This window comes from Somniosus microcephalus, chromosome 9, assembly GCF_052327205.1.
Source record: "Somniosus microcephalus isolate GS21.2 chromosome 9, FLI_Smic_1.0, whole genome shotgun sequence".
Taxonomy (NCBI): Eukaryota; Metazoa; Chordata; class Chondrichthyes; order Squaliformes; family Somniosidae; genus Somniosus; species Somniosus microcephalus.
The window spans coordinates 65,023,612-65,046,915 of NC_140995.1; the positions used below are offsets into that span (position 1 = coordinate 65,023,612).

At 47.1% G+C, this 23,304-nt stretch overlaps 1 protein-coding gene across 6 annotated transcripts in view; it reads left to right on the forward strand.

Moving 5' to 3' along the window:
* lyst (lysosomal trafficking regulator) overlaps window positions 1-23,304 on the forward strand; it is a 429,684-nt gene that overhangs the window by 263,584 nt on the left and 142,796 nt on the right. For all 6 annotated transcript variants that reach the window (XM_085996691.1, XM_085996696.1, XM_085996697.1 and 3 more), the window contains 2 exons: window positions 2,445-2,635; window positions 21,999-22,244. In XM_085996691.1, the coding sequence (XP_085852817.1) occupies window positions 2,445-2,635; window positions 21,999-22,244 (437 nt within the window). The remainder of the gene's footprint in view (window positions 1-2,444; window positions 2,636-21,998; window positions 22,245-23,304) is intronic.

A 23,304-nucleotide genomic window follows, 5' to 3' on the forward strand; every position in this document is an offset into this window, starting at 1 on the left:
ATTAATACTCAGACTTAATCAGTAACAATAAAACAGGTCTTTACTGGTTGGAGGTAGGGACTATACGTAGGTCTTTACTTCATGCCCACAGGCGGGAACTGAGGGGAGATCAGTACCCACAGTACTATTTATACCCCTATGGCCAGGAGTGGTACTGCGTATCACTACGCCCAACAAGTAGTGCAGTCCTGTCCATAGGTTCAAAGTAGCACACATATTACATACACAACACCTTCTTAACTGCCTGCTGCACCTGCATGCTTACCTTCAGCGACTGGTGCACAAGGATGCCCAGGTCTCGTTGCACTTCCCCTTTTCCCAATCTATTGTCGTTCAGATACTCTGTCTTCCTGTTTTTGCCGCCAAAGTGGATAACCTCGCATTTATCCACATTATACTGCATCTGCCATGCATCTGCCAAATCACTCTTAATTCCTACTCTCTCTTTTCTCCCTTCTAACCATTTTTTTTACCCGATTTGCTAATCTTCCCCAAATTCCATACCCCTCAACCTCCTCCAGCAGTTTCCTGTGTGATGCCCTCTTAAAGGCTTTTCTAAAGTCCACATCCACTGCATTTCCCCAGCTACCATGTCTGTTACCTCCTCAAGCATGATCATCCCTTTTGAAATCCGTGCTGGCTACTTCTATTTTCTCTTTATCTTGCTTTGTGGTAATTTCGTCCTTAATTAGAAACTCTAAAGTTTCCCTACCACAGATGTTTTAACTGGCCTGTAATTATAAGGATTAGCTCTATCTCCCTTTTTAATAATGGGTACTACATTGGCCACTCTCCAGTTCTTCGGCACAATCCACACTCAATAGAACCCTAAAATATTATTTCTAGGGCCTTGGCAATTTCCTCCTTCATCTCCCTCAGGATCCTAGGATGTATCCCATTGGGCCCTGGTGCTTTGTCTTCCTTTAGCCTAATTAACTTTTCTAAAATTTTCCTTTTATCCATCATATCACTCCTCACTCTAAACCACTTCAGGATTCACCTCTTCGATATTCTTCTCGTTAGTAAAGACCAATGCAAGGTACTTATTAAATTCCTGCCATTTTCTAATCACCATCTACAAGTTAATAATCCTCTCCTCTCAGGGGTCCTACTTTGCTTTAACAATTCTCTTTTTACTGATCTAGTTGTAAAATACTTTCCTGTTCCTTTCGATGTTTATTGAACTTTTCCCCTTATACTCCCACTTAGCTTTTCTTATCCTGCTCTTAACCTCTCTTATTTTCTCACACTCCTTTATTGTAATTATTCTTATTGTCCGTATAGGCTCTTTTCTTCAATATCAATTGGTTTCTAACCTCTTTATTTATCCATGGTATCCTAAAAAGTGTCCTCCTCTGTTTTTGGAATATACATATTCTGCAATCTCTTGTTACAAAAAATCCCACTGTTGCTCCTATGCACCAATTTCTCCTTCCACCTACCCTCAGCTAGCTCACTCATTATCTTCCTAAAATCTGCTCGTATCCAATCTGGTGTCCTTGTTTTTGTATTGACTTACCCTTTCTATTTCATTGCTCATAACCAGATCTAGCAACATCTCCGCCCTCGTAGGTCAACTAACATGTGCTCCTTGTAGAAGGAGTCCTGTACAGATTTTACGAATTCCATTCCCCTTTCTTCTTCTTTGTCCTAGTTGATAATAAAAATTTCTCAGGACAGTAGTTTTGTTATTTCTGCTCATCTCTTTAATCTGACTGCAGAATGTCTCTTCCATTTCCTTACCACAAGTATGCCTGTCTAATCATTTCACAACCTTCAGTTCTGGATGAAGTATGCGAGAACTGTTGCAACACCAGTTAATAAGTATTCCAAGGTCCAAAACACAAATTCCCTTATTTTACTCCAAAAGGTTGAATTAAATTGTTCGAATATAAGTGAATACAAATACTAGACTAGTTTGTTTCTTAAAGTTTGGGCTTTGGACAATGTTGGGTACAGTTGAAATTTTGCGCTCAATGAAGAATGGTCAACAGAAAATGCTGGAAATACTTAGCAGGTCAGGCAGCATCTATGGACAGAGAAACAGTTAATGTTTCGGGTCGATGACCTTTCATCAGAACTTCTGAGAGCTGAGCCCTCTGGCTGAGAAAAACCATAACCCTGCCAATAGTATAGAGTTTTTTGGGACCCTAAATGTCTATGTGCATGGCCAGTAAAATTTACCTAGCAGCATATACCCTGTTATTCTGCATTCCATTGTTAACGGGGAAAGTGTGCAAATTCTCAAGGAACGCAATACGGTAATAAAATATAAAGTTATATTTTAAAAATAAGAGGTTCTTCAGCATTCACACTAGAATGTAAATCTTTTTTTATTATGTTAAAGCCAGAGTAAAGATAATTACATTTAAACATTGTGGATTGAACATATTTCTTTTTTTGTAAAAATCTTTATTGGAACTCAAACATGTATTTTATAATAGGTGCCAGGATTGGGCCGGAAGAAGCTTATTATTTGTACGTCTGTGGACCTGACTTCACCTCCATCATGCCCTGTAAACATGGCAAACCACAAGCAAATTACTCTAAGTATGTTACTCTGGAGATTCTACAATGTGATCAGATTAACGAACTTCTCATGAAATACAAGGAAGTGGATACTGGCCCTCTGGTGGTGAGTAGAACACTCAAATACCTGACTTGGTTAAATCTAGTGTCAAATGGTGTGCTAAGTGTACAGTTATGATTTGATTATTGGCTAAGATTGCAATATGACCAGGGAGAGATGAGGAGAATTGTTGTGATCTGGAATGCACTCTCTGAAAGGGTGGTGGAAGCAAATTCAATAGTAACTCTCCAAAGGAAATTGGGTATATACTTGAAAAGGAAAATATTTTCAGGGCTGTGGGGAAAGAGCAGAGGAGTGCATTTGATAACGTCCCACATAAGAGACTGTTAACTAAGGTAGAAGCCCACGGAATTGAGGGCAAATTATTGACCTGGTTAGGAAATTGGCTGAGCGGCAGGAGATAAATGTAAGAAGTCACACAACACCAGGATATAGTCCAACAGTTTTATTTGAAATCACAAGCTTTTGGAGCGCTGCTCCTTCATCAGGTGAAGTGGAGAGATGCATAAAGACACAGCTTATATAGTCAGAGAATAATGCCAGATGACTACAGGTAATCTTTCTAACTGCCATTTATCACACCTCGGCAGAGAGATAATCACAGCAATCAAAGGTGTGAATGGTGTCCAAACAGGTCAGTCAGGAAAACATTACATCAAAGAACAATGAGGTGCATGTAACCCCATCTGACATAGTCATCCAGACTCGAGTCGTCGTTGGCTTGTTCTCTCTACACAGATGCGGCCGGACCTGCTGTGATTTCCAGCAAAAAAAACACGTTTTTTTTGTTTGTTTTTTGTTTTTCATACAGACCCCAGCATCTGCAACATTTGACCCCTGGTGACCCCACCTCATTGTTCTTTGATGTAATGTTTTCCTGACTGACCTGTTTGGGCACCATTCACACCTTTGATTGCTGTGATTATCTCTCTGCCGAGGTGTGATAAATGGCAGTTAGAAAGATTACCTGTAATCATCTGGCATTATTCTCTGACTATATAAGCTGTGTCTTTATGCATCTCTCCACTTCACCTGATGAAGGAGCAGCACTCCGAAAGCTTGTGATTTCAAATAAAGCTGTTGGACTATAACCTGGTGTTGTGTGATTTCTTACATTTGTCCACCCCAGTCCAACACCGGCATCTCCACACCACGGCAGGAGATAGGCAGTAGGGATAATGGGTAGATACTCAAATTGGCAGGAGGTGACTAGTGGTATCCCACAGAGCTCTGTGTTGGGGCCTCAATTATTCACAATATTTATTAATGACTTAGATGATGGCATAGAAAGTCATATGTCCAAATTTGCCGATAACACAAAGATAGGTGGAATTGTAGGCAGTGTAGATGGAAGCATAAAATTACAAAGGGATATCGACAGATTAAGTGAATGGGCAAAACTGTGGCAAATGGATTTCAATGTAAGCAAATGTGAGGTCATCCACTTTGGACCTAAAAAGGATAGAACAGGGTACTTTCTAAATGGTGAATGGCTAAAAACAGTGGTGGTCCAAAGAGACTTGGGGGTCCAGGTACATAGATCATTAAAATGTCATGAACAGGTACAGAAAATAATCAAAAAGGTTAATGGAATGCTGGCCTTTATATCTAGGGGACTGGAATACAAGGGGGTAGAATTTATGCTGCAGCTATACAAAACCCTGGTTAGACCACACCAGTTCTGGGTACCACACCTTGGGAAGGATATATTGGCCTTGGAGGGAGTGCAGCGTAGGTTTACCAGAATGATACCTGGACTTCAAGGGTTAAGTTACGAGAAGCGATTACACAAATTAAGGTTGTATTCCCTAGAATTTAGAAGGTTAAGGGATTATCTGATTGAAGTTTTCATTTATTAAGGGGAACAGAGGGTAGATAAAGATAAATTATTTCCACTGATTGGAGATTCTAGGACTAGGGGCATAGTCTAAAAATTAGAGCCAGACCTTTCATGAGTGAAATTAGGAAACACGTCTACACACAAAGGGTGGTAGAAGTTTGGAACTCTCTTCCACAAACAGCAATTGATGCTAGATCGATTGTTAATTTTAAATCGGAGATTGATAGCTTTCTGTTAACCAAAGGTATTAAGGGATATGGGCCAAAGGCGGGTACATGGAGTTAGGTTGCAGATCAGCCATGATCTCATTGAATGACGGAGCAGGCTCGAGGGGCTGAATGGCCTCCTCCTGTTTCTATGAGTGGCTCTAATTGGATAGCTCTTTCAAAGAGCCGGCACAGGCATGATGGCACTTCTAACCTTGGCAGTAACCCGTATGTAAATAGTTACTGTTGGGGTTAATATATCACCAGTTGGAAAAAACTAAGCCAGTTACTTCAGCAGAAAAGAGGAGTGGAGAAAAAGGAAAAATAAAATTTAAAACCCTATAAGATTGTAATCCGAGCTTCATTTCTGCACTAGAGGGTGCACTATACTAAAGTGATTAGAAACTCACTAATCCAGTACGCATTCGTAACATTTTGGGATCCAGTATGTGAATAATTTGAGACCTGGCACCTGGTAAGTATAACATGCTTGGGAGGAACAGTTAACTCTGGTTCCCAATGCTTTCCACCACTGGGGTTTACCCTGCCACCTCCTGGGTCTGTTGTAGACTAATCGATAGAGATTGATTGTCATGATTAGCCAGCAACTCCATTATCATTGTATTGAGTGACTACCAGGATAGTAAAAGGCCAACTAGATGGACTTTGGTCTCTGCATGCCTCTCTCTCTAGCCCGCTCCCTCCATCACTGTTCACAATATATATTAATGATCTGGACAAGGGAATTGGATGTAATATCTCCAAATTTGCAGACGACACAAAGCTGGGCGGGAGGGTAAGCTGCGAGGAGGATGTCGGGAAACTCCAGTACGATTTGGACAGGTTGGGTGATTGGGCAGAAACATGGCAAATGCACTATAATGTGGATAAATGTGAGGTTATCCACTTGGTGGCAAAAACAGGAAGGCAGATTATTATTTGAATGGCAATAGATTGGGAGAAGGGGAAGTGCAAAGAGACCTGGGTGTCCTTGTGCACCAGTCGCTGAAGGTAAGCATGCAGGTGCAGCAGGCGGTTAAGAAGGCAAATGGTATGTTGGCCTTCGTAGCAAGAGGGTTCGAGTACAGGAACAAGGATGTCTTGCTACAGTTGTACAGGGCCTTGGTGAGACCGCACCTTGAGTATTGTGTGCAGTTTTGGTCGCCTTATCTGAGGAAGGATGTTCTTGCCATGGAAGGAGTGCAGCGAAGATTCACCAGGCTGATACCTGGGATGGCAGGAATGACGTATGAGGAGAGATTGTGTCGATTGGGCTTATACTCAGTGGAGTTTAGAAGATTGAGAGGGGAGCTCATCGAAACCTATAAAATTCTGTCAGGCCTGGACAGACTAGATGCAGGAAGGATGTTTCTGATGGCCGGGGAGTCCAGAACCAGGGGTCATAGTCTAAGGATAAGGGGTAAGCCATTTAGGACTGAAATGAGGAGGAATTTCTTCACCCAGAGAGTGGTGAACCTGTGGAATTCTCTGCCACAGAGGGCGGTGGAGGCCAGTTCATTAAATATATTCAAGAAAGAGTTGGATATGTTTTTGAGGCTGAAGGGATCAAGGGATATGGGGAAAAGGCGGGGACAGGGTACTGAGTTTGGATGATCAGCCATGATCACATTGAATGGCGGAGCAGGCTCGAAGGGCCGAATGGCCTACTCCTGCTCCTATCTTCTCTGTTTCTATGTTTCTATCCCTCTTGAACACACTCACTCACACACTTCTCAGCACACACGCAATATAACCAGGTCTTAAGTGTGCGATAAACAATTCATTGTTAAAACTCTCTGGAGTAGATTTTCACGGCCCAATCTTCCCTGGTGCTGGACGGGGTCAGCATACCCAAAGTTTGCTGTGCCTGCAGTCGTATTTCCTTTCCCAGGCCATGCTCAGGGCCACCATCCTTGAGGCCGTTTGGTTACTGCTGGACAGGCCCAAGGCCGGAAGATCTACTTGGTAAGTGCTCAAAGATTTTTAAATTTACCTTGGGGCTCCCCTTCATTGTGCTACTGGGCCCCTTTAGATACTGCAGCCAGAGGGGAGTTCCCAGCTGAAGCTCAACACCAGCTTTAGAGAGTGCCCAGTGTCTTGGCATCCCATCACCATAACTGCACAAAAAAAAGGCACAAGGACCTCCAACCTCATTTAGCTTAGCTACGTTGGGCCTATTGCGGGGCAGAGGCTCCACCGGGAGCCCCCAGAAATCCCAGAGCTATGCAAGAGAGCAGAAACCTGGTGTAACAGATATCTGCCACCCCTTCTTCCTGGTCATTCCCTGGCGGTCAAGGTCAGGAAAATTGGTCCCGATTTAAAATGTATTTTTGTCTTTTTGATTTCCCCGCATTACTCGAGGATTCAGTGTGCCCTGGTGTAGTTAGTTATGAACAATTTATACCAAAAAACACAACCAGCAAGGATCTTCCGTAGCTCATTGCTCCTGACATCTGCTCAGTGATGGTGAGTTGTCCCTGTGGGAGCATTTATTTGTGTATGTAAGAATTTCTCTGCTGTCAATAGTGCCTAAAATGACTTACTCGCCATTCTACTCCCCTCATCCCCCTCCTTATTCGTGGGGAATCATTGTTCATCCGCACAGTACATTTCCCCAATAGCATCGGCAAGATTCATAGACGTAAACCTGAATCATAAGAACATAAGAAATAGGAGCAGGAGTAGGCCAATCGGCCCCTCGAGCCTGCTCCGCCATTCAATAAGATCATGGCTGATCTGATCCTAACCGCCAATCCACTATCACAGAACCATCTCCTGAATCTAACAGAATTAGACACACGAAATAGGAGCAGGATCAGGCTACACGGTCCCTGGGCCCGCTCCGCTACCCACAGGGCCATGACCAATCCGAACCTAGACTCATGTCCAAATTCCTGCCCGCTCCCCGTAACCCTTAATTCCCTTTACTTCTAGGAAACTGTCTATTTCTGTTTTAAATTTATGTAATGATGTAGCTTCTACAGCTTTTTGGGGCAGCATATTCCATGGACCTACCACCCTCTGGGTGAAGTAGTTCCTCCTCATCTCAGTTTTGAAAGAGCAGCCCCTTATTCTAAGACTATGCCCCCTAGTTCTAGTTTCACCCATCATCGGGAACATCCTCCCCATATCCACCTGATCCAACCCCTTCACAATCTTATATGTTTCAATAAGATCGCCTCTCATTCTTCTGAACTCCAATGAGTAGAGTCCCAATCTACTCAACCTCTCCTCATATGTCCATCCCCTCATCCCCGGGATTAACCGAGTGAACCTTCTTTATACTGACTCGAGAGCAAGTATGTCCTTAAGTATGGATACCAAAACTGTACGCAGTATTCCAGGTGCGGTCTCACCAATACCTTGTACAACTGAAGCAATACCTCCCTATTTTTATATTCTATCCCCCTAGCAATGAAAGCCAACATTCCATTGGCCTTCTTAATCACTTGCTGCACCTGCATACTAACCTTTTGAGTTTCGTGCACCAGGACCCCCAGATCCCTTTGTACTTCAGTACTTTCCAGTTTCTTGCCATTAAGATAATAACTTGCTCTACGATTTTTCCTGCCAAAGTGCATAACCTCACACTTTCCAGTATTGTATTCCATCTGCCAAATCTCTGCCCACTTACTTATCCTGTCGATGTCCCCTTGCAGGTTTTTTATGTCCTCCTCACTCACTACTTTCCCTCCCATCTTAGTATCATCTGCAAACTTTGATATGTTACACTCGGTCCCCTCCTCCAAATCGTTAATATAGATTGTAAAGAGTTGGGGACCCAGCACTGACCCCTGCGGAACACCACTAGTTACTGATTGCCAGTCTGAGAATGAACCATTTATCCCAACTCTCTGCCTTCTGTTAGATAGCCAATCCTCTATCCATGCCAGAATATTACCCCCAATCCTGTGATTTTTTTATCTTGAGCAATAATCTTTTGTGTGGCACCTTGTCAAATGCCTTTTGGAAGTCTAAATACACTACGTCCACTGGTTCCCCTTTATCCACCCTATACGTTACTTCCTCAAAGAACTCCAGCAAATTTGTCAAACATGACTTCCCCTTCATAAAACCATGCTGACTTTGTCCTATTAAATTATGATTATCCAAATGTCCTGTTACTGTCTCCTTAATAATGGACTCCAAAATTTTACCTACCACAGATGTTAGGCTAACCGGTATAGTTTCCAGCCTTCTGTCTACTGCCCTTTTTAAATAAGGGTGTTACATTAGCAGTTTTCCAGTCTGCCGGGACCTTTGCCGAGTCCAGGGAATTTTGGAAAATTATTACCAATGCATCCACAATCCCTACCGCCACTTCCCTCAAGACCCTAGGATGTAAGCCATCAGGTCCAGGTGATTTATCCGCCTTGAGTCCCATTATTTTACCGAGTACCACTTCCTTAGTGATTTTGATCGTGTTTAGCTCCTCCCCCCCCCCTTTAGCCCCCTGTTTGTCCAGTGTTGGGATATTCTTCGTGTCTTCTACTGTAAAGACTGATGTAAAATATTCATTCAGTGTGTGGTAAACCACGTTCACTATCGTATCACTGTTAGTAGTTAGCACTGTTCACCACTGTTCGTTATAACTGTATCACTGACCACTATTGTATCACGGTACGAGGTCGCCTCTTGCCACACTGCTATACCTGGGATGACCACTGCCGACTCCGCCTTGGCTCCACCCACCAGGCCAGGTATAAAGGTGAGCGACTGGCTGGTATTCCTCCTGCTTGGATCGGATCACCCACGAGAGTGGGCTCTGTTATTTAGTCAATAAAAACCTTTAGTCACCTTCGTAACTCTTCGCCTTTTATTGGAGGAATTGATAGGTATATCAATTTTATTGACTAAATTTAATGATGTCCGACAACGAGTCACAACCGGCGGAGGAGCCACCAGCGCAGCTCCCAGGAGCACAGCCACACCAGCCAGCTTGGCTGCGAGCCCTCAGACCGCCGTACCTGGACCTGAACCCACGAGCAGCAAACTCAGCCGCAGACTTTAAACACTGGCTGGTCTGCTTCGAATCATACCTGAGAGAATCCAGCGTCCCTCAGGCATCCAAACTAAGTGTCCTGCAGGCACAACTGAGCCCGAGAGTATACACTCTCATCGAGGACATGACTACCTACGAGACCGCCATCAACCTGCTGAAACAGAAGTACCGGACCCCGGTAAACTACATGTACGCTAGGCACCTCCTAAGATCACGGCCGCAACAGCCAGGAGAATCAGTAGCCGAATTCTCACAGGCGCTATATGCACTCGCCAGGAACTGTGACTTTAAATCGGTGTCGGCAGCCGAAAATACTGAAGATAATATCCGCGACGCATTCCTGAAAGGCCTACGGTCCGAGTACTCACGGCAAAGACTGCTGGAAGCTAAAGACCTCAGCATGGAAAAAGCTGAAGCCCTCACTATCTCCCTGGAAGTGGCCCACCAAGATCAGGAAGCATTCACCAGGTACTGCTCGCGACCCTGGGACTCGGGCCCGACCCCTACCACAGCACCCTTCCCAGCGCCGCCCCCGGGACCTACGTCGGCGTCCCGGACCCGACCGGCCCCGCCACCCCCGGCACCGGCCCCGACATCGGGCATCCGCGATTGGGCCGCCGGCTGTTTTTTTTGTGGCCAGGAGAAGCACCCGAGGTCGCGCTGCCCAGCCAAGAACTCCATATGCAAAACCTGCCTGAAGAAAGGCCACTTCTCCAAGGCCTGCAGGAGCGGATCCTCAGAGGCCAGCAGTGCCGCATGCGAACTATGGGGGCGGCCATCTTCGTTTAGGGCAACTGAGGCCAGCATCCCCACACATGAGTCATGGGGGCGGCCATCTTTGATTAAGGCAACCGACCCCAATAGTGCCTCATGGGGCCCTACCTCGTGGGAGACGCCATTTTACTCACCACGCCCGACCGCCTCGCCCGCAGATGACAACGACTCGCTCAGCTACACACTAGCTTCCGTCACCCTGGACCAAGCCCGCCCGCACCATCTGTCCAAGTCAATGATGGACATCAAAGTGAACGGCCACGCCACGACCTGCCTGTTCGACAGCGGAAGCACGGAGAGCTTCATCCACCCAGACACGGTGAGCCACTACTCCCTCTCTGTCCTACCAACGCGCAGCCGAATCTCGATGGCATCGAGGTCCCACGCCACGGACATCAGCAGCTACTGTGTCGTGACCCTGTCGGTTAAGGGCACGGAGTATAAAAACTTTAAACTCCTCGTCCTCCCCCATCTCTGCGCTGCCGTCCTACTAGGGCTGGACTTCCAATCCCACCTCCAAAGCGTAACCCTAGCATACGGTGGACCCCTCCCCCCACTCACAGTCAACAACCAGCAAACGTTAAACCGCCCACCGCGTAACACCTGCAGCCTCTCCACCCTCAAGGTCCCGCCACCCTCTCTGTTTGCTAACCTTACCCCTGACTGCAAACCCGTCGCTACCAAGAGCAGGCGGTATAGCGCCGGGGACAGAGCCTTCATTAGCTCTGAGGTGCGGCGCCTCCTGAAAGAGGGCATTATCGAGGGGAGCAGCAGCCCCTGGCGTGCCCAGGTCGTAGTCGTAAAGACCGGCGATAAAAACCGCCTGGTCATCGACTACAGCCAGACCATAAACAGATATACCCAGCTGGACGCATACCCCCTCCCCCGCATATCTGACATGGTCAATCAGATTGCACAGTATAAAGTATTCTCGACCATCGACCTGAAGTCGGCCTACCACCAACTCCCTATCCACCCTGAGGACCGCCAGTATACCGCCTTCGAGGCGAATGGGCGCCTATACCACTTCCTTCGGGTCCCCTTCGGTGTCACTAATGGGGTCTCGGTCTTCCAAAGGGAGATGGACCAGATGGTTGACCAGAACGAACTGCAGGCTACATTCCCCTACCTAGATAACGTCACTATCTGCGGCCGCGACCGGCAGGAACATGACGCGAATCTGGAGAAATTCCTCCGTACGGCTCAACGGCTGAACCTCACCTACAATAAGGAGAAATGCGTGTTTAACACCACGCGCCTTGCCATCCTCGGCTGCGTAGTGGAGAACGGAATCATCGGCCCCGACCCAGAAAGAATGCGCCCCCTCATGGAGCTACCCCTCCCCCACTGCCCTAAAGCACTTAGGAGAACCCTGGGGCTTTTCGCCTACTATGCCCAATGGGTACCCAATTACGCGGACAAAGCCAGACCCCTCCTGAAAGCCACTTCCTTCCCCCTCACGGAGGAGGCGTGCGCGGCCTTCTCCCTCATTAAGGGAGACATAGCCAAGGCCACGATGCACGCAGTGGACGAGTCCATCCCCTTTCAGGTGGAGAGCGACGCATCCGACTTCGCCTTAGCCGCCAGCCTAAACCAGGAGGGGAGGCCAGTGGCCTTCTTCTCAAGGACCCTACAGGGCCCCGAGATCCGACATTCGTCGGTCGAGAAAGAGGCCCAGGCGATCGTGGAGGCAGTACGGCGCTGGAGGCACTACCTGGCAGGCAAACGATTTACCCTCCTCACCGACCAGCGTTCGGTGGCTTTCATGTTTAATAACAAGCTGAAGGGCAAAATCAAGAATGACAAGATTTTGAGATGGAGAATCGAGCTCTCCACCTACGATTATGAGATCTTGTACCGGCCAGGCAAGCTGAACGAATCCCCTGATGCCCTTTCACGAATGACATGCGCCAGCGCGCATATCGATAGGCTTCAGACCCTCCACGACCAGCTCTGCCACCCCGGAGTCACCAGACTCTACCATTTCATTAAGGCCCGCAACCTGACCTACTCCATCGAGGAGGTCAGGACCATGACCAGGAACTGCCAGACCTGTGCGGAGTGCAAACCGCACTTCTATAGGCCGGACCGAGCAAGCCTGATCAAGGCCACCCGCCCCTTCGAGCGCCTGAGCATCGACTTTAAGGGGCCCCTCCCGTCCTCTGACCGTAATGTGTACTTCCTCAACATCGTTGATGAGTACTCCCGTTTCCCCTTTGCCTTCCCCTGCCCCGACATGACCAGTAGCACGGTCATTAAGTGCCTGAATGCCCTCTTCGCCTTGTTCGGGTTCCCGAACTATATACACAGCGACCGGGGCTCCTCCTTCATGAGCGAGGAACTCCGGCAATTCCTCCTAGAGAGAGGTATTGCAGCAAGCAGGACCACCAGCTACAACCCCAGAGGTAACGGTCAGGTGGAAAGAGAGAACGCGACGGTATGGAAGGCCGTCCTCTTAGCCTTAAAGTCTAAGGGCCTCCCAACCTCCCGCTGGCAAGAAGTCCTCCCGACAGCGCTGCACTCCATCCGGTCATTACTTTGCACGGCCACTAACACCACCCCCCATGAACGAATGTTCGTTTTCCCCAGGAAGTCGACTACGGGAACCACTCTACCAACCTGGCTGACCGCCCCGGGGCCGGTCTGGCTGCGGAAACACGTGAGGACCCATAAAACGGACCCCCTGGTCGAGAGGGTGAACCTCCTGCACGCCAACCCCCAGTACGCCTACGTGGCGTACCCAGACGGGCGGGAGGACACTGTCTCCCTACGAGACCTCGCACCCTCAGCCGATCCGGAAACACCGCCACCACTCCCCCCAACCTCAGTCCAGGTAGACGGCATGCCGGAACCCCACGAGCCCTCGCCGACCACGCAAACACCAGCATCAACACCGGATAAGGCACCAGCACCGGATAAGGCAACACCACCGCTGCGGCGATCGGAGAGGCTTACGAAGCCTCCGGACAGACTGACCTACCAGAATTGGTAGTACACTTCACCCCGCCGGACTTAATTCTAAACAAGGGGTGAATGTGGTAAACCACGTTCACTATTGTATCACTGTTAGTAGTTAGCACTGTTCACCACTGTTCGTTATAACTGTATCACTGACCACTATTGTATCACGGTACGAGGTCGCCTCTTGCCACACTGCTATACCTGGGATGACCACTGCCGACTCCGCCTTGGCTCCACCCACCAGGCCAGGTATAAAGGTGAGCGACTGGCTGGTATTCCTCCTGCTTGGATCGGATCACCCACGAGAGTGGGCTCTGTTATTTAGTCAATAAAAACCTTTAGTCACCTTCGTAACTCTTCGCCTTTTATTGGAGGAATTGATAGGTATATCACAGTGTTTTTGCCATCTCCATATTTCCCACCATTAATTTCCCAGTCTCATCCTCTAAGGGACCAACATTTACTTTAGCCACCCTTTTTCTTTTTATATAACTATAAAAACTCTTACTATCTGATTTTATATTTTTTGCTAATTTACTTTCATAATCTTTTTGTTATTTTTTGCTGTCTTTTAAAGTTTTCCCAATCCTCTATCCTCCCACTAGATTTGGCTACCTTATATGCCCTTGTTTTTAGTCGAATACTATCCTTAATTTCTTTACTTAGCCACGGATGGCTGTCTTTTCTTTTACACCCTTTTCTTCTCAGTGGAATATATATTTTTTGGAAGTTGTAAAATAACTCCTTGAATGTACACCACTGATCGTGTATCGTCTTACCCTTTAATCTATTTTCCCAATCCACTCTACTCAATTCCGCTCTCATACCTTCATAGTCTCCTTTATTCAAGCTTAGCACGCTTGTTTGAGATCCAACCTTCTCGCCCTCTAATTGAATATGGAATTCAACCATGTTATGGTCACTCATTCCAAGGGGTTCCTTTACTAGGACATTTTTAATTAATCCCATCTCGTTACACAGGACCAGATCTAAGGTTGCTTGCCCCCTGGTCGGTTCAGTTACATACTGCTCAAGAAACCCATCCCTAATACACTCAATGAACTCATCCTCAATTTGTCCAATTAATATGATAGTTAAAATCCCCCATAATTATAGATGTTCCCTTATCACAAGCCTCAACTATTTCCTGATTGATACTCCGTCCAACAGAGTTAATAATATTTCAACTTTATTGTCATTGCACAAGTACATGAACAACAAAATGTGATCTTGCAAGCTCCCATGACTGGGAGAAGCAAAGCCATTCCATTTCCACCATTCCTCCTGTCTGACAATCTTCAGCCCAACGCCCGGGCCTGCTCACCAGCCGCTCCTCCTTCTGTGACCACCTCACCAACCGCCCCCCCTCGGGGCTCCTTCCGTGACTTTCTGCACCTGGTCTTCCCTGATGGTCACCCCTCCAGGTACTAACCAGGCCTGGCTCTGCTTAGCTTCCAAGCCTTGCCAGTGACCCTGTCCCTGTTCGTAACTCAATCACAACAATGGCTTCCCATTTATAAAGTGCCTTTAATGAAAAGAAACGTCTCAAGGCGCTTCACACATAGATGTAAGGAAAACCGACATCAAGCAATTAGGATGGGTGACTGATAGCTTGGTCAAAGAGGTGGGTCATGTTGTGTCGGTACCTTTCTACCTAGACACAATTTAGGACTCAGAACCCTGAGATTCAAACATGAAGTGCTTTATTGGAAGGAAAGGAAGTTCTGGAAAGTTCCGAACAAAGAGAGCTAAACTTAACAGAGAACGCCGAACCATTTATCTCCTGTGACAGCGCCACCACAGGTGGGAGGAGAACACACAATGGAACACACAATACATAACATTTCCTCCCCTCTTAAATGGAAGGTCCACATTATTCCTCAACAGGTAAGTTACTTTCAATGCACTCAACGAACCTAGGGTAGAGGTAGACTGCCTCAAACCCTGACTTTACCCTGAGGTTTATTCTGCCCCAGTCTTGTGGGTAAGTCACTAAGCCTACAGATCCAAGCGTCTTGGAGGCCGCCGCTCTCTGACAGGATACCGGCGGTCATCGCTGGCTTCCACAGCAGTAGGTATTGATACAGGCCTGGATGGAGAAGGTGCCTGTCACAGTTGAAAGTCAGGAGTTTGCACAGGTGGAACAGTCTCTTTGACTTCCTGTGTTGGAGAAGAGCACTGTGGCAAAGGATGCTGGTTTGCGGTATCATCCGGAAACAGTTCAGGCCAACCAGCCGTTGGAGCCTCTGGCTGTCTCTGCTCCTAGCAACAGTTGATCTGTGTATCTTCTCCAGACAACGTCCTCAGTAGTCTCAACCGTGTAAGACACAGGGCCCGTCTGCGCGATCACCGTAGCGGGAACCCATTTCGGTCCAGTGTTGTAGTTTCGAGCTAGGACGTGCTCTCCAGGGTGAAACCGTCTCTCCTTGGCTCTTTTCTCTCTCTTTTCAACTTGAGCTTGTTGACAATGGACAACCTGTTCTGCCCTTGGAGGTTTGAGTAAGTCAAAACTTGTCCGCAACTGTCTCTTCATCATGAGAGAAGCGGGGGAAGTTTTGGTTGTGGCATGCGGCTCGTTCCTGTAGGACAACAGGAAGCTGTTCAGACGTTGGTGGATTGAGCCCTGACCTTGCGATGCCTTCAAGGCGTGCTTCAAAGTTTGCACAAACCTTTCTGCCTGGCCGTTAGTAGAGGGATGATAGGGCGCAGAGTTTGCACATTCTCCCCGTGTTTGCGTGGGTTTCCTCCGGGTGCTCCGGTTTCCTCCCACAGTCCAAAGATGTGCAGGTTAGGTTGATTGGCCATGACAAAAATTGGCCCTTAGTGTTAGGGGGGATTAAATACGTGTGGTTACGGGGTTACAGGGATAGGGCTTGGGTGGGATGGCTGTCGGTGTAGGGACCGGGTGCTAGGGTTTGGATGATCAGCCATGATCTCGTTGAATGGCGGAGCAGGCTCGAAGGGCTGAATGGCCTACTCCTGCTCCTATCTTCTATGTTTCTATGTAACAGCATAATAATGCATTAACACTTCAGAAACGTCATTCAGTTACATGGTTATGCATCGACAAACATGCAAAAGCCCAGGGTGAGCTGAAAGAGGCATATCTATTCATGCAATTTGTATTAATTTTAAATTTTTCAACATATTAGCCCATCCCGCATGTCACTATAGCGGTGGCTGCAGGAGCAGTGGCTTTTCTATGGCGCTGACCTGCTGTACGTCCACATAAGTGATTAGAATATTAATCACAATGCAACCAGACAACCAACAAATATAAAGTGCAAAAGCAAAATACTGTGGATGCTGGAAATCTGAAATAAAAACAGAAAATGCTGGAAATACTCAGCAGGTCAGGCAGCATCTGTAGAGAGAGAAACAGAGTTAACGTTTCAGGTCGATGACCCTTCGTCAGAACTGGAAAAAGCTGGAGATTTAACAGATTTTTAAGCAAGTGTTGGGGCAGGGAGTGGGGGGAAGGGAAGAACGAACAAACGGGAAGGTCTGTGATAGGATGGAAGGCAGGAGAGATTAAGAGCCAAAAGGGATGATGGTGCAAGGCAAAAGGAGATGGTAATGGGACAAGTTAAGAAACAAAAGATGACTCTAGATGAAGTGTAAATGGCAATGGCCGAATGATTAACAGCTGCCATGTGAGAGAGAGATCTCAGCCAGAGTTCCCACTTCTGATTGCAATTCAGCAACCTGTGCTGAAATTGTACATGTTTTGATGTCGGGCGTGGACAGGACCAAGTTCTGCTGCGATGCCCTCCAGAGTCAAATAGCCTGCTGACCACTGTCAAGGCTCACATATGCAGAATGGCCATTTGGGCATCAGAAGAACCTGATGTCCATGAAACTGCCTCAGCAAGGAGTCAAATCCTTCAGGAAAGGAAAAAAGGTGAGAAGATGAACAAAAATGTACAGGTAAACTCTGCACAAGGAAACGGTAGCGTAGTGGTAATGTCACTGGGCTAGTAATCCAGAGGCCTGGACTAATGATCCAGAGATGTGAGTTCAAATCCCACTACGGCAACTGGGGAATTTAAATTCAGTGAATTAAATAATTCTGGAATAAAAAGCTAGTATCAGTAATGGTGACCATGAAATTATCGGATTGTCGTAACAACCCATCTGGTTCACTAATGTCCTTTTAGGGAAGGAAATCTGCCGTCCTTACCTGGTCTGGCCTATATGTGACTCCAGACCCACAGCAATGTGGTTGATTCTTCACTGCCTTCTGAAATGGCCTAGCAAGTCACTCAGTTGTAACAAACCGCTACGAAACATAATAAGAATGAAACTGGACGGACCACCTGACATCGACCTCGGCACCGGCTACAGACACGGCAACGGCGCACCAAGCCCAGTCGGTCCTGCAAAGTCCTCCTCACCAACATCTGGGGACTTGTGCCAAAATTGGGAGAGCTGTTCCACAGACTAGTCATGTAACAGCCTGACACACAATACTCACGGAATCATACCTTTCAGCCAATGTCCGAAACTCCTCCATCACCATCCCACCGGCAGGACAGACCCACCAGCGGTGGTGGCACAGTGGTATACAGTCGGGAGGCAGTGGCCCTGGGAGTCCTCAACAATGACTCCGGACCCCATGAAGTCTCATGGCTTCAGGTCAAGCATGGGCAAGGAAACCTGCTGATCACCACCTACCGCCCTCCCTCAGCTGATGAATCAGTACTCCGCCATGTTGAACAACACTTGGAAGAAGCACTGAGAGTAGCATGGACACAGAATATACTTTGGGTGGGGTACTTTAATGTCCATCACCAAGAGTAGCTCGGTAGCACCACTGAAGGACATAACTGTCGCAGGCCCAGACTGGCAGTTGTGAGAAAACCAACACGAGGGGAAAACCTCACCAATCTACCTGTCGCAGATGCATCTGTCCATGACAGTATTGGTAGCAGTGACCACCACACAGTCATTGCGGAGATGAAGTCCTGTCTTCACACTGAGGACACCCTCCATCGTGTTGTGTGGCACTACCACCGTGCTAAATGGGATAGATTCAGAACAGATCTAGCTGCTCAAAACTGGGCATTCGTGAGGTGCTGTGGGCCATCAGCAGCAGCAGAATTGTATTCCACCACAATCTGTAAACTCCTGGCTTGGCATATCCCTCACCCTACCATTTCCTCCAAGCCAGGGGACCAACCCTAGTTAAATAAGGAGTGTGGAAGAGCATGCCAGGAGCAGCACCAGGCATACCTAAAAATGAGGTGCCAACCTGGGGAAGCTGCAACACAGCACTACATGCATGCTAAAAAGCGGAAGCTGCATGCTATAGACAGAGCTAAGCGATCCCACAATCAACTGATCAGATCAAAGCTCTGCAGTTTTGCCACATCCAGTCGTGAATGGTGGTGGACCATTAAACAACTAACGGGAGGAGGGGGCCCCATGAATATCCCCTTCCTCAATGATGGAGTCCAGCACATGAGTGCAAAAAACAAGGCTGAACTGTTTGCAACCATCTTCAGCCAGAAGTGCTGAGTGGATGTTCCATATCGGCCTCTTCCCGAGGTCCCCACTATCACAGAAGCCAGTCTTTAGCCAATTCGATTTGCTCCACGTGATATCAAGAAATGGCTGAGCACTGGATACAGCAAAGGCTATGGGCCCCGACAACATCCCGGCAATCGTGATGAAGACTTGTGCTCCAGAACTAGCCGCACCTCTAGCCAAGCTGTTCCAGTACAGCTACAACACCGGCATCTATCCGACAATGTGGAAAACTGCCCTGGTATGTCCTGTCCACAAAATGCAGGACAGATCCAACCCAGCCAATTAGCGCCCCATCAGTCTACTCTCAATCATCAGCAAAGTGATGGAAGGTGTCATCGACAGTGCTATCAAGCGGCACTTACTCACAAAAAACCAGCGCACTGATGCCTAGTTTGGGTTCCGCCAAGACCACTCTGCTCCCGACGTCATTACAGCCTTGGTCCAAACATGGACAAAGGAGCTGAATTCCAGAGGTGAGGGGAGAGTGACTGCCCTTGACATCAAGGCAGCATTTGACCGAGTGTGGCATCAAAGATCCCTAGTAAAACTGAAGTCAATGGGAATTGGGGGGAAAACGTTCCACTGGCTGGAATCATACCTAGCACAAAGGAAGATGGTTATGGTGGTTGAAGGTCAATCATCACAGCCGCAGGAGTTCCTCAGGGCAGTGGCCTAGTCCCAACCATCTTCAGCTGCTTCATCAATGACCTTCCCTCCATCATAAGGTCATAAATGGGAATGTTCACTGATGACTGCACAGTGTTCAGCGCCATTCACAATTCCTCAAATAATGAAGCAGTTCATGCCCGCATTCACCAAGACCTGGACGACGTTCAGGCTTGGGCTGATAAGTGGCAGGTAACATTTGCACTACAGAATTGCCAGGCAATTACTATCTCCAACGAGCGAGAGTCTAACCACCTCCCCTTGACATTCAACGGTATTATCATCGCCGAATCTCCCACCATCAACATCCTGGAGACCAGAAACTTAACTGGACCAGCCACATAAATACTGTGGCAACAAGAGCAGGTCAGAGGCTAGGTATTCTGCGGCGAGTGTCTCACCTCCTGACTCCCCAAAGTCTTTCCACCATCTACAAGGCCCAAGTAAGGAGTGTGATTGAATACTCTCCACTTGCCTGGATGAGTGCAGCCGCAACAACACTCGAGAAGCTCGACACCATCCAGGAGAATACAGCCCGTTTGATTGGCGCCCCATCCACCACCTTAAACATTCACTCCCTGCACCACCAGCGTACCGTGGCTGCAGTGTGTACCATCTAAAAGGTGCACTGCAGCAACTCGCCAAGGCTTCATCGGCAGCACCTCCCAAACCTGTGACCTCTTCCACCTAGAAGGACAAGGGCAGCAGGCGCATCAGAACACCACCTCCTCCAAGTTCCCCATCAAGTCTCTCTCACCATGCTGACTTGGAAGTATATCGCCGATTCTTCATCGTCGCTGGATCAAAATCCTGGAACTCCCTACCTAACAGCACTGTAGGAGTACCTTCACCACAGGGACTGCAGCTGGTCAAGAAAGCGGCTCACCACCACCACCTCGAGGGCAATTAGGGATGGGCAATAAATGCTGGCCTTGCCAGCGACGCCCACATCCCACAAACGAATAAAAAAATGTCTCCAGCATCCAAAAGAAGCATCCAGGCACAAAACTTTAAAGCTCCAACATGGAGAATGGGCGTGTAATCGGCAAATGAACTTCAGTATAGATACGTGCAAGGTAATACATTTTGGTAGGAAGGATAAAGATTCCATAAACTCCTTGGAAAATAAGTGGCTAAATGGGGTAGAGGAACAGAGTGATCTGGGGTTACAGATACACAGATCAATAAAAGTAGTGACACAGGTTAAGGCCATAAAAAAAGCAAAACTGCGGTTCATTTCTAGAGGGCTAGATTTGAAAATCAAGGAATTTATGTTAAACTTGTATAGAACCTTGGTTAGACAACCCTTGGAGTACTGTGCACAGTTCTGGTCTCCATATTGTAAAAAGGATGTAGAGGCACTGGAGAAGGTACAAAAAAGATTCACTTAGAATCATACCAGAACTGAGAGGTTATCCCTATCTGGAAAGTTTGAACAGGCTCTTTTCTCTTGAAAAGAGAATACTGAGGGGTGACCTGATAGAGATCTTTTAAGATTATGGAAGGGTTTGATAGGGTAGATGTAGAGAAGATGTTTCCACTTGCAGGCGAGACCAAAACTAGGGGCCATAAATATAAGATAGTCACTAATAACTCCAATAGGGAATTCAAGAGAAACTTCTTTACCCAGAGAGTGGTTAGAATGAGGAACTTGCTACCACAGGGAGTGGTTGAGGCGAATAGCACAGTTACATTCAAGGGGAAGCTAGATAAATACATGAGGGAGAAAGGTATAGAGGGATATGTTGATGAGTTTAGTTGAAGAGGGGTGGGAGGAGGCTCGTGTGGGGAATAAACACCCGTATGTGCTAGTTGGTCCAAATGGCCTGTTTCTGTGCTATAAATACTTTTTAATACTTTGTAATGTGCTGGTGGAAGATTTATGACCATGACTGCACTTACACATACAATGCTTTGCTCCCAGCAGGTGCTCTAGTACAGAACTCAATAATCCTATTGCTGTGAAGCCACATGTTTAGCTATTTAATAACAACAACAAATTGCATGAATATTGTGCCTTTAACATGGAAGACTATCCCAGGGTGTAACACTGTTGGGGGTCAAGAGTAGGAGCAAAATTAGAGGAGTTGGCCAAAGGTGTAGTTAAAGAGGTAGGTTTTGAGGAGGCTTTTCAAGGTGGGGATAAGAGGCAGCAAGGGGAAGGGCTTTAGATGAATACTAAAAGGTTGCGAGAAAAATCTCTGGGCGAATTGCCACAGGTTATCCTTGGAAACTTCCTAGCAGCAAATTATTGACCTTGTCCTCCCAGTGGCTGGATCTGGCCAATCCAGTAAGTTTATAGTTTATTAGTTGATAATTGTAGATCAGTCTCCAATTTGTACAGCTAATACTTCGATTTATGTGTGACAGAGGAAACATTGATATATATTTCACACAAAAGCTTGATGGATGTGATTTTTTTTTTTGCAGGATAGTCTTGCTATTGTTTACAACCCAAGATGTCCTGCTCAATATACGATCTACGAGCCAGTTATTCGACTCAAAGGTCAAACAAGAACTGTATTATCACAGAGACCATTCAGCTTGAAGGATGTCCAAAGCAATGTGGTGGAGCCCCAGCAACTAAAGAGCTTGCAGCCTTTAGAACACCAAGAACTTCAGCGTATCTTGCACAAAATTGGAGGAACTGGTGCATTCATCTTTCTCTTTGCCAGAGTAAGAGATGGTCATTCTTGAGTTACTTAGCAATAGGTGTTTGTCAATTTAATTATAAAAATAGCATGAGCTCCTTAGCAGCGCAATTAATTAGTGCATTGCCCAGTGTGGAAGTGAGCCAGCTCCTGTGCACAGTTAATTAATTTCAGATGGGATCACTGGGGGGGGGGGGTGCGGGGGAGTTACAGTTTAGCTCCGCACCATGGCACTAGGGAGGGAAGAATCACCCAGGGCTTCAATTCTTGTCCACCCTAACATTGGGTTAGCACAGAGTTTGGTATGGCTGGTGAAATAGCGTGATGATGCTCACCCTCCAAGTTGTTATTCATCGAACCTTGCAGCACAGAAGGAGGTCATTCGGCCTATGACTGCTGTTTTTGTCCCACTCGCTCACTCTTTCGCCATAGCCTTGGGGAGGGGAGAGTTGGAGGCTTGCGATGACTAATTCCAATCTGTGCAAAAGCATCCACCCCCCCCGCCCCATTTGTTGAGTTGCCATTGGGTGTAGTGCGTGACCTAGGTATGAGCAGCACTGGCACTGTTGAAGCTGGCTCTCAGGCGGGCACACGGTCTTGGTGTTCAGTGTGCATGCTTATCTCTTATCTGATTGGTCAAACCCTCAAATTTGCTATTTTTACAATTGATGTGGTGACACCATGAATTTATGGGATGTGTTGACGTGTGAACAATCATGACATTGCCTGCGCCTGTACAAATATCAGCAGGATGTTTATTAAGCAAAACAATGTGTAAGCAGATGTGGCATGGCAATTTCATTCCGTTTCTTTGTTTTTTGGTTCTCAATTACGTCACACAATGTGCCAAGTTAGATTGACCTTTCACTGTCTGATACTGTGCAAATCCAGCTGAACATGGGATGAAGAGCTCCTCTCTCTGATTCTGGGAATGGGTGGGGCAGTGGGTCAAACACTGTCCTTTCACCCTCTGGGATCCGAGTCCAAATCTAGCCCAGACAGAGAGGGATAAAGGGCTCCTCTCTCTGATGGGATGGTGGTTGAAGCTGGGTTCATGCATGAGCTTTGATGGTGATTTGCAGCAG